The 13,532-nt window shown below is 36.0% G+C and overlaps 1 protein-coding gene across 1 annotated transcript in view; it reads left to right on the top strand.

The window, feature by feature from the left end:
• Positions 1-13,001, top strand: part of LOC117323711 (neuroglobin-like) — a 71,254-nt gene extending 58,253 nt beyond the window's left edge. Inside the window, exon 3 of the mRNA XM_033879127.1 lies at positions 11,989-13,001. Coding sequence (XP_033735018.1) covers positions 11,989-12,246 — 258 coding nt within the window. The 3' untranslated portion in view covers positions 12,247-13,001. The remainder of the gene's footprint in view (positions 1-11,988) is intronic.
• Positions 13,002-13,532: the final 531 nt, after the last annotated feature.

A 13,532-nucleotide genomic window follows, 5' to 3' on the forward strand; every position in this document is an offset into this window, starting at 1 on the left:
TTACAGTCGGAGGTAACCTGGTATATTTTAGATATCATAGTCTAACCGCCGGAACTGAATGTTTATTTCGAGTTTGAGATAACGAGGTTTAACTGTGTATGTAGAACTAGCTTCCACCAGAAAAAAGTAACAAAACGTTGATATGGAATCTTCCATGATTTTAAAACAAAAAACGTGATTGTTCCAGTATAGATCAGTTTCATCTGTCGCCTCTATAGAGAGATGTTATAACCATACTCTGTTTTACTACGTCTGTATTGTTACAATGTGTGTCTGTACCTATTAATTTATAACGCTCTTGTCTGGGTATTCCCCAGTACTGTATTTAATTGTCTCTATCACGCCTACCTATTAACGGTTATTGTACAATAATTTATTTCCCACTGGAGAAAGAACTTCTGGTACTGTTGATTTCTGATTATACAAAACAGAAAAGGCTGGCATCAAACATCATGCCGTAAATATTTGTATTGTTTCCAATAACGCCAATGCCAATGAGAGGCGGCAATGTTCTGAGAGAAAGCTAGGTCATAAACCACTCGTGTTTCTCGGATTCTATCTCAAGATAAAACTATAAAACAGGTTAATTTAGTTCCGAATGATTAGAATTTTTTTACGTTTAGAAATATTTATCGATAAGTTATTTCCCCTAATCACATAAATATAGTGAAACGAATGAATACACCACGTGTTGGGATAAATATATAATTTTAAACACATATAAAATGAACAAGTCAATATCTGTCAGAAATATAGTATGTAACACCTGCATTCTTAATGGTCACGTGGAAGTTTCTCAAAAATATACTTTGTAACACGTGTGTTCTCAAGGTACGCGTGAAAATGTGTCATGAATATATAATGAAACACATGCGCTCTCTATGGACACTTGAATGTATAATGAAACACGTGTGCTCTCTATGGACACGAGAGTGTCTGTCATGAAACATAATGAAACACGTTGGATCTCTATGGCCATATGAAAGTCTGTCATGACTAAATAACCAAACACGTGGGCTCTCTATAGACACGTGAAAGGCTGTAATGAATATATAATGAAACATGTTCTCTCTATGGCCATGTGAATATCTGTCTTAGATATGTTAAGTTCAGCAAGTTTGCTATCTATGGAAACTGGAATAACTGCCAGACATATATGTATATATCATGAAACACATGCGCTCTCTATGGACACGTGAGTGTCTGTCATGAAATGTAATGAAACACATATGCTCTCTATGGACACGTGAAAGTCTGTAATGAATATATAATGAAACACGTGTGCTCTCTATGGATTAATGACTGACTGTCATGAATATATAACAAAACACGTGCTCTCTCTTTGGACACGTGAATGTCTGTCATGAATATAAAATAAAACTCTTGCTCTCTCTTTGGACACGTGAGTGTCTGTTATGAAGATATAATGACACACGTGCGTTCTCTATAGACACATGAAAGTCTCTAATGAATATATAATGAAACATGGTACATGTATCTCTATGGCCGTGTGAATATCCGTCTCAAATATATAAACTTCAACAAGTATTGACTCTTGAATAATTGTCAGACATATATGATGCATCACAACCGTTTTATAGAAATCGTTATGATACAGTATACACGTGTATTATCTAGGGAGATACACTATACACGTGTGTTCTCTTGGCACATTTGAGATATGACATGCATGTGAAGAGTAAAAAAGCAGGTGAAAATAGGAATGGAGGCTGAATCTGTCTATGTGTAAAACTGGATATCTTCCCGTTATTTCATTACACCGGCGGCCACTTTTATCACATAAGATATTTACAACTATCCTATCACATTAAGAAAGGACATACTAAAAGAAAGAATATATCTTAAAATCAGATCTTCCTTATGGAATATTGAGAATATTGAGCTATTCTATAGATCGTATGCAGCCTGTAAGAACGCTTTATAACTATCGTAACAACACATGTAAGAGGTGTAAACCAGGAATGTAGCCATCCCCATGAAACTTTTCTTCGTGCCTTTAAGTCTTGACCCTCATTTGTTTGCAGTATGAGTAATGATGTCTTTACTCACTAATGAAGATTTCCGTGGAATTCCTGTCCCCGGCGGACGGGATAATTGCTTTCCCGGTCAGGAGACGAGGAAAGTGATCATGGCAAATTGTTTACGACATCGACCTACTATACCATTGTTTCTGGACTCATAACAACACAATAACTGAAGACTAAATCACTTTAAGTTGACGATTTTCGCAGGCAGCGTAACGCTTTGACGCTACTTTAGAAAGAGTATACTTCGCTAAACTGTACCATAAAGCGAAACTAAACTTTTATCAGGAATATTGGGTGATTGATAAGCAATAAAATAGTATGTGATATTTTAAACTTTATCCAGACAGATTCTGTCTTTTAGGATGAACAACCATGTCTCAGAATCCTCCTGTTTGTGAGGCGAATGGTAATATCTTGGAAACTTAATGCCATCTTAACTAAGCTTCAGTGACAGTGGAATAACTAAAAAAGACAAAAACTATCTTTCATTGTACAACAATGCAAATTATTGTTTATAATAGATCTAAAACAATAATTTAAACAAGGTTCTTTCTTTATGTAATATGACAGATGTTAATGTCGTAAATAATAAAGGTGACCGCTCGTGTAATAAAATAAGGAAAAAGTTTCTTTCACACATTACATTTTTTTGGGAACTAAATGTCACGTGTAATCAGAGATGTAGACAATCATGAAATTTGTGATTTGTTTTGCCTCAAAATGTCCATTCCTACTTTCACAAACTTTAAGCGTGCTATTCATTTTCGCGTTCATATGCGAGGAGAGTCAATTTCCAAATAAAATCATTCGCGCTTATTTGTACGAAAATATCACCTTTTTTATTTCAGTCTTGTGGAGTCCATTCGCAAATTTAGAGATATTTCTAGATCAGCGTTGGTGAAATAATGTATTCACGATTATGTCTGAGGAGATAAGTTCGCGAAATCTAAAACATGTACAGTATGTCCCAACAAATCTCTTCACCCTATATTAGTCCTCTTCTAGAAAAGCTTCAGGTTAGATCTTATGTTCATTCTTTTGATCCTAAAGTATAATTATGAACTATAAAAATTAAATGGATATACAAGAGTGAAGTGGAGAGGAACAATATACGCCCTTCCAATACCTAAATAGAAGGTTTAATTTATCAAATAGACCAATGGCAAGTAGCATTAGTCTTCGGTTAAGTGAAAGCCCAGCATCTTTCTATAAGGCCTTTAAATGATGACTTGTGTGTAATAGAATAATAAGAAATCACTCACACATTCATTCACACATTCATACTAGAATGTTGTTACAATTTACAAAGATAGAATTATTTATCTGTATGTATAATACTACCAATAAGCAGTTATGTATACATAAAGAAATGTTTAGAAGATTTGATATATACATGTACGTTAACACGATAAAGTATAGAATTATTTAAATGGTCACATGCATCGGGGATACCGTATAATAAACAGTGGAGATTCATTTAACCTAAAACAATAACAATATATTTAACATGGTGTCTAAAGTTGGAATACGGGGGACATTGAAATAGAAAATGCAAAGTACCCTCTCTAGATGCACCACACGCACAGGAAGCGTTATCAACCAGTAATCTTGGATTTTATCTTAATAAAATCACCATTGAAATCCCTAAGCTGACATAAAATTATGCTTCCTCGGAATGGAATTGATAAAAAAGTCAGATACAGTCAAATCGATATGTTTAAAAGAATGCTCTCTATTCCATAATTGTTTTTTTTTCTCTTTTCTTTTGTAATGAAAACGGTTGTTTTCTTTCGATCACAATTTCCGTTCTGCCATTTCTCAGAATACGATTTCGAGATAAGGGAGCCTCATTTGTACTGGAGAAGGATTTCTATAAATATTTTGTGCGATATTACACATTTTTCGGAACAAAATGTCATGGAAAATCCAGGATAAAGATTTTTTTTTCACTTTATGATTTTTTTCTCAATTTTATCGAGAAATTGTCATTTGCTTCAGCTGTGATCACCTTTTAAGTATTATAATGAAAAAACGAAACAGAAATAAATCGATCCGGATAACAGCGACAAATCATTAGACAACCATTCCTTTTCAACAAGAACAAGGCATGAAAAGGTTATCAACCAACATTTAGCCTTAATTGCTACTCAAATGGATTGTGAGTACTTGTACCGAAAACATTGAGTAATAAATAATTTTTGTGTCACCATTCTGAGTCTATGATCTGTAGGTATATCAAATGTTTTATTTTTTCTACATTTAAATCCTTTTAGGTGTGACAAGTATACCATCGACACTAAGTTAAGGAATAATGAACACATGTATGTATAATAGGTTGAGGAAACATTCGAAACGTAAAATGCAGGTTTGTGACCCGAGTAATTGGAAGTGTTACTAGTTTACCAAAGATCAGGTGAAAAAAATCCATTGAGAGTGTCTATTCTTTAAAATTTCCAAGAATATCTGTATTTATTTGCACACCACTAGTGTCTTAAGTTGAAGTTTCCGTCAAAATGTAGGAATCAATTTTGCTGCTCTGAGATACCGGAATGTACGATCCAAGAGAGATAACTCAGAGTGAAGCTAACGTATTTCAGAAACACGATGAAGGCATCGGGCAAGATCAAGGTGTTGTTTTATTTATTAAAACCCTGTATAGTTTATAGAGTTTGTGAAACAGATTTGATATTTGTACCTATCGTATGCATGAACAATTGATGGTTAATTAATTGTAATGTATAGAAACCGGTCAAGTTGTGTTTTGTTTTGTTTTGTTTTTGCTTTTTTAAAAGAAATTTTTATATATTCCTTACTACAATCAAATCCCCATCCAAGCACTTAACTAAAACCGAAGAATTCAGTTCGGCCTCCGACGGCCTGCCTTCGGATTTAAACATTTAATTGAAAAACATAATGTATCCTTGTATAAGCAAGCTCACTTAAGACATTTGCTTGAAATTCGAACTCATTGAAGTGTCAGCTCAAATGTCGAATCCATCTCTTTGTCACGTCGTTCGTGTGTTACCACAGGTTTCGTGAGATCGTTATATATAGTTTTGATATACATGTATAAAATAAAAACATTTAGTAAGTCCGCTAAATGATATCCAATTTAATAACAGCTAAGTGATTATACAAACTTTAGGATAAGGAAAGGGAATTGGCGAGGAGACGTCCAGACAATGATACCATTTATTTGAATCTGATTATTATCTTTTCAAATAATTTTGATTATAAAATTGATCAACTAATCTTAAATGCATTACAGGGGTATGATGCTGGATGTACAGTTGGTTTTCATTAAAAGGGAGGCTACTCCTACAGACGTGCAATGTCCTTACCCGACCAAGACAAAGAATTCTTATCAGTCCGGGCAAGTCTATTGGAAACTCGAGAATCTGTACTTGTTTCCAGTTATTTTTCTGTGTACCACATAGTTGTCGTCTTAATTGAGGCAAAACTGATTTTAAGGGAGTTTTGCCTCAAATGCGGGAGATTTGTGCGAGACATACATTTGTATCGACATTTTTACTCAATTTTAAAGCAATGAATTCGTTTTGAAAATGATAAAGAATATTTATATTTATTTGAGGTATCAATCATACCATATGATAACAACCAAAAGTTGTATAGGGTAAAATGCAATTAGTATACATTTTGTACATTTTGACAATATACAATTATTTTTCATTTTTTATTTAACACAAAAAGTTTCACAGTTTTATGCATATCACATGTATAAGAATTTGAAAAGGGTATATTATAATTACATGTAGCTAAAGATAAGACAAGCAGGTTCATTTATCAGTTTGGATGTTCCTAAAATGAGAAAGCTCCACTCAGACGGAAAATATCAGTTGTAAAAATCACCATGATATTTCTTGTCGGATCCCTAATGAAGAACCATTCAAAAATAAAATATTCCAAGTGTACAAGTGTATGTGGTCATACGAACTGAAGATGTTCATGGTAGGATGTAGGCAGTAAATCTTATCATGAACATTCCAGATTTTGTTTATTGTCTCTGTAATGGGCGGTACAGTCATTGTAAACATCATGGTTGACCACTACCACCAACAGATGCCCTACTTTTGATATTTTTGTAAAGTATATGATCGGATTTTATCATGCTATCACTGATCCACGAAACACATTTTATATGAAAAACACGTGTTATTTTGCGTCTGACCAGGCTCGGTATCGATTACCATCAACAATGTATGGTCCTAAAAGTAAACAAACAATAATTCAAGTCTGTTAACAAAGAGGGATACAGTTGTTTGTAAGCAACTTGCCTATAATTCGTGGTGATAGATATCGTAGCGCAAACATTACACTAGCCAGAGCTTCGTGTGAAGGCCGTGTCCAATAGACGCCATTTTGATTGAGTGATCACGTGAACAGATGGATCACGTCATCGCTAAATTTAGCCAAATCTCAAAAAATCTCGTGGGGTTGGGTAGGATCACAGTCGATTATGAAAATTTTTTCAGCTTCCCCTCAGGGATGCTTCTCAAAATAACTTCATATCTTCGCTAGAGGGATGGACTCATGACGTGTGAACCACTGGGATATAGCACGGCAAGATCAAATGCACGCGACTAATATCAAATATTTCTTTTGAAATTACAATCAGCCCGTAGTAATAAGTACAGAGATATACCACTAGTACTGGCTACGGTTGTTTATATACTATGTTTCTAGTATATAGATTGTATCACTACTTTATTACGCTTGAAATTACATTCTCTTTATCAATATCTGGAGCGAGATTATTGTTATTTATATCCTACAATGCCTTTAGTATACATGCATATCATTGCATAACTACTCTAGTACACTGTGGGATTAAACTTTTAATCTCTTTATTCATCTACAGCGAGATTGTTGTTATTTATACCTACAGTGTATTTGATATATATCATTGTATTACCACTCTATTACATTGCCTTGAATATATTGTTTTCTATATTGACCTCTTGTAGCGCACATAACAATGTCGAGAGAGTAAAAAAGGATCTAAATATCTTACAATCAAGTTCAAAGTCAGTCAATTCAACAGCAGGGTGACCTTGAGTTTTTTGTATTGATTTACATCATATCATACTAATCCTCACTGTTTCTCTACAAAATGGCGGCGATTGAGTCTTCGATTTGTCATGGTATATTACATGGGTGCGGGGAGTAAAAATTTGAGTAAAACGTTGAGTATCTTTGACCGAGTGAGAAATCTTGCAGTCGTGTCTAGGTGATGACATTTCAATGTGATGACACTATAAAATCTTCACGTGCTGCCATAAGCTATTACGAGGACGTAAACCTAAAACAATATGGGTACCGGTACTATGTTTTGTTCTATTTACTTAATATGTTATTTACTGGTATAATACTACTTACTAACGCAATCAATATTAATCTAGTTTGTAATGATAATCAATACCATATTGTTTGTCGACGTAAGGTTCATTTAAATAGTAAATCAAGTGATATTTATCCAGATTAAAAATCACTATTCTGTTGCAATTAAACAGAAGTAGCTAGACCAATTGTATCATGGCTATCCATGGGTCTTGATTTTGACATTTAATTTGTTAAGCTACCTGTTAATTTCAGCAAAACAGACATTAAAAACATGTTTCAGGAGAACAAATAAAGCTCATGTGGATCAGTGGTATTGCACAAAATAACCATGCAGTTGTGGTCACAAGTGTCTATGGCAGGTAGTGCTAGCGCTTATTTGACCAGCTTTTACTTTATCAAGTCATAAACGTCGCTTCTCTTTTGACTTTGAAATGCAAATGGCGGCTGGTCAAGTTACTTCTGTTTAATTGCAACAGAATAGACATTAGTGATTTTTATTCTGGATAAATGTCACTTGATTTACTATTTACATGAACCAGACACGTTCGCGAATTGTAACAAAAGGTGTTGACACATGAAATTATGCGAGAGCCCGTGATCATGCTATATATGCGCCACCTAGCGTCAAATCGGATCAATAGGCGAAACATTTAATTGTCAAGGTCATCTATCCTCAAATACTTCACGCGCAAATCACGAGTATCATATTTCTTTTGTATACGTGAATAACTAGGATTTGTGTGTTTTGTAGGCCCCTGGGCACGTGACGGGGAATAATAAGAGTATAAATGTCTCGCATTGACCAACCGTGCGCGCATTGATTACTTGTACGTTTGAGATGTGTAAATAATTTAATGCCATGCGATTGCAGACAGTGATACCAGTTGCGAGTTTCTGTCGTAAATCTGAAAACTAAGCCTGGTTTTATAGATTTTCCTTTAATCCACTGGGTAGTAATGAATAGTTCTATACAGCCAAGTGAGAACTCAAACCAACTCAGTATTTGTATAATTATACAAATGTGAAATAAATGATTGAGTTACGTCGACAAACAGATCACAACAGCAATATAACAGAGCACAATACCAATTTGTACAGGTAAAATAAAATAACCAAACATCATGACTATCTAGAGTGTACATAACGTCGATGGCCGTACATAACGTCAATGACTGTGCATAACGTCAATGACTGTGCATAACGTCAATGACTTTACATAACGTCAATGACTGTACATAACGTCAATGACTGTGCATAACGTCGATGACCGTACATAATGTCGATGACCGTACATAATGTCGATGACTGTGCATAACGTCGATTACCGTACATAACGTCAATGACTGTAAATAACGTCAATGACTTTACATAACGTCAATGACTGTGCACAACGTCAATGACTTAACATAACGTCAATGACTGTACATAGCGTCAATGACTGTGCATAACGTCGATGACTGTACATAACGTCGATGACCGTACATAACGTCGATGACTGTGCATAACGTCGATGACCGTACATAACGTCAATGACCGTACATAACGTCAATGACTGTAAATAACGTCAATGACTGTACATAACGTCAATGACTGTGCATAACGTCAATGACTGTACATAACGTCAATTACTGTACATAACGTCAATGACTTTACATAACGTCAATGACTGTACATAACGTCAATGACTTTACATAACGTCAATGACTGTACATAACGTCAATGACTGTGCATAACGTCGATGACCGTACATAACGTCGATGACCGTACATAACGTCGATGACTGTGCATAACGTCGATCACCGTACATAACGTCGATGACCGTACATAACGTCAATGACTTTACATAACGTCAATGACTGTACATAACGTCAATGACCGTACATAACGTCAATGACTGTACATAACGTCAATGACCGTACATAACGTCAATGGCTGTACATAACGTCAATGGCTGTCCATAACGTCAATGGCTGTACATAACGTCAATGGCTGCACACAACGTCAATGACTGTACATAACGTCAATGACTGTACATAACGTCAATGACTGTACATAACGTCAATGGCTGCACACAACGTCAATGACTGTACATAACGTCAATGACTGTACATAACGTCAATGGCTGCACACAACGTCAATGACTGTACATAACGTCAATGGCTGTACATAACGTCAATGGCTGTACATAATGTCAATGGCTGTACATAACGTCAATGACTGTACATAACGCCAATGGCTGCACACAACGTCAATGGCTGCACACAACGTCAATGACTGTACACAACGTCAATGACTGTACATAACGTCAATGGCTGTACATAACGTCAATGACTGTACATAACGTCAATGGCTGTACATAACGTCAATGGCTGTACATAACGTCAATGGCTGTACATAACGTTAATGGCTGTACATAACGTCAATGGCTGTAGATAACGCCAATGGCTGCACACAACGTCAATGGCTGCACACAACGTCAATGACTGTACACAACGTCAATGACTGTACATAACGTCAATGGCTGTACATAACGTCAATGACTGTACATAACGTCAATGGCTGTACATAACGTCAATGACTGTACATGTGTAGCCATCAACACGTGAGCTCCGAAATCGCGGGAAAGTCGGCTTACTTAACGTTAATAACTAGGCACAGATTAGTACAAAACCTGTAGGAGCAAATAGTGATGTACCGATACAACGTTATATTGAGTCCAACATAACTTATTATATGTAGACTTTCGATACATTGGAATGGTAAATTTATATACTGTTTACCAATAACAATAATCTTTCGATAGGCATAAAACCTTTGGGAACAGACGTTGTTCTATGGAGCCAAATTAAAGCAGACTGATGGGGCTCCGTGACCGACTGTAGAGAGACAAAAGCCCGCATGAAATCGAATCTCCAATAACTGTATTCGACGTCTTGGGAAACATTGGGAATGTGTTTAGGTTTTAGTGGTATGTATTTGCCTTAAAATGAATTTCATCGGAATCATGAAATCTTGACAGCAACCTAATAAAAAATAATCATACGATTTCTGAGGCTGCAACAGAATCAATACCACAAGCCGGTGAATACACCAGAATACAACTCCAGGGTAACACCTATTAAAATCTGCAGCCAGTCAATAAAACAAACGGCCACTGATTACAGGTATCATTAGGGACTGTTTAAAACGTCATGATGTGGATCATCAAAGTTTCCTTCACCTCATCAGCTGAAATAATAGGTCAAAGGTTACAATGCCAGGCACCTTTATAGTTTAAGTGTTGTCATGGTGATTAACTGTTCGGGTGGCTTAGAGTTTAGCACTGTCGTCTATCACAAAGCGAGCCCGAGGTTCATTACTCATTTATTGAGAGTTTTTGAATCACTTGTCATCGACAACATGGGTTTCATCCTAGTTGCTCGGTTTCTATTTATAGCAATACATGTATATGACTTCAGGTACATCCAGTTCAGTCAACAAGTATAACTTATTTCACAATTGTTTTGAAATTAATTACCATTTTCATTAAAATTGTCATCTATATTTGTATTAGTCGAGCAGGAGATCGTTATCATCCCATTATCAACATTAATTAACAAGCATACTTGAATGTGTTAGGTTTAATTTAGAAGGAAGGGGTTGGGGGTATGTAGTATAATCTCAACGTACGTGGAGGTGTGTATTCCAGGTCAGGGATATATATATATATATATATATTGTCACCAAGCTCGTTAGGAGTGACAGCGACGGTACGGTTCTAGGTCTCCTCCCTTGGGGACAGCCTATCGTCTCAGTAATTTAATATACAGCGTGTCGCTACGGAAGTAGGGGTTAAAGGCAAGATGATTGTAACTGAAACGCACCTGTTCCAATTAGTAAAGTGTTGGTGTCCTTAGATTCAGTTTGGAAGATGACTAAACATATACTGAATTTACATAGCACGTATTTCATGAACTCTAGAGCTGATTCGTCAGTTTTGTCCAGTCAGGCACCTAAGATCTTCAAAACGAATGTTACGAACAAACAAGTCGACAAGAATAAAAATAAAATGCAAAGACTTGTGAGATGTTAACTGTCCATACCTTAGAAAGGTAAACGGAAGTATTTTTCTGTAGTTCGATATACTGTTATCTACACTATATTGGAGTCGGCGTTATAATGAACAGTTTACTGACGATAATCTGTAAGGTGTTGATGATATACAAGCCATCATGCATACGAATGGTGTGTTATGGAGAATACTGATTTAGACAAGCAATGCTGTCTTTGTGTGCATTGGAATCTATGTTTCAGTGTTTTGCTAACCTCTTTTTCATCTTTCCCTCTCAGTCTAGTCCACTCTCCTGGCCTTGACCTGAAATTATACACTAGTCCCATAATACCATATCGTGATAGAATCTTCGACATATGAATACCCATTGTGATAAAAGAAACAAAACACTGGCGACAAAGGTCAATTGAACTTTTAGATATGCCTGAAATCCATTAATCTTCGGTCACATACATGATAGATATAGATATTATGTATATGAGTTGAATATGTCATTATTTATTAATTTGTATTTCTTTGTATTCGCAGAAAATCCGGGAGCCGTTTATTGAGGCAGTGAAAATTACGCTCGGGGACCGATACACCGAATACATGTCAAACGTTTATGAGATCACTATTGACTTTATCCTGAAGGCGCTTGAGGACGGTTTTCTCGATAACAACAACCCCGTCGAACAAAAAATCATAGTAACAGATCATTCAAAGGAGCAACCGGAAGTGACGAAAATAGAGCATTGTTGTGTGCGTGAGAGTGATGTCAAAGATATTGAACAGGCGAAGACATGAAAACAATTTCAATAGCAAAAATAATAAAAACTAATTACTCAATGAAGTGATTTTATTGAGACCAAGTGCATTAACACAAATTAGTGAAATGGTTGAAAAATTATCTTAGCACGTGTCTTGACGTTGCATGAAGTTGAAACATCACGGAATGTTTTCAACCGATATAAACAAGATTCCTGTTTTGTGGTCGTTCTGCGTCAGATGAGACAACTACGTATATTTGCTACGTGGGTGAATATTCTATGGTACTGTGTTATCGGAATTACTATATTCACAACATATATATCTATATCATCTTCATTTGTCATTGTCTCATTAAGTGTCGTGTTGGTGAAAATGCCTTATATCACAGTCAACGATAGCAGACTTTCAAACATCTGTGTATATCCTATTGTGTGTTGTGGAATATTGATAGTGTGTGATTGTGATGGGCGGCTATCAGGCCCTGGTCGACAGACTGTATGTGTACCGGGCCCTGGTCGACAGTCTGTATGTGTACCGGGCCCTGGTCGACAGTCTGTATGTGTACCGGGCCCTGGTCGACAGTCTGTATGTGTACCGGGCCCTGGTCGACAGTCTGTATGTGTACCGGGTCCTGGTCGACAGTCTGTATGTGTACCACGTTTTCACACATTGCTGCATGTCTTTGTGGATTTTGTTCAGATATCGTTCTATACACTCCATCTCGATCTATGTCAAGGAAAGATGTTAATCTGCGCTGTATATAACTATGTAATTATACTCTCTGTTTTATACTGATGGTGTTGTTTAACTGATCGGGATCAATTGTCAATTGTGTTGGGGTTATTGTAGATAATGTTATGCTTATCTACTGTTTCACAGAAGTGTGAATAACTCAGAGCAATTATCTGATTAACCGGAAGTCGCGGGTACAAGAGGGCTATTGCAGGTACATGTAGGTATGGGATAAATCAGTCAAGCAAGTGAGAACAGAGCATTTTAATCTGATTTCTGCTACAGAACGTGATGGGTGGGATTATCACAAAACTTCCACATTAAAATGTTATGTATTCGTTTAAATCAGAAAGTATTTTTTATCCTTATAAACAGATTTTGTTTTGCCTTACGGTTCACTGTTTTGATTAGTGGTGAGAAGTCAGGTTTGCCGGGACAAGATTGTTTTTCTATGCAGTTCTGCCAGAGGTTAAACGTCAATCAGGAGCATTCGGTAGAATCCGTAATAATTTAAACATGACGTCAGTTAATATAATTGAATTCCTATTAATGTAATGGTACGAAGGCAATAAATGGAATGGATTTCAGGT

The sequence above is a fragment of the Pecten maximus genome, chromosome 3 (genome assembly GCF_902652985.1).
Source record: "Pecten maximus chromosome 3, xPecMax1.1, whole genome shotgun sequence".
Lineage (NCBI taxonomy): Eukaryota > Metazoa > Mollusca > Bivalvia > Pectinida > Pectinidae > Pecten > Pecten maximus.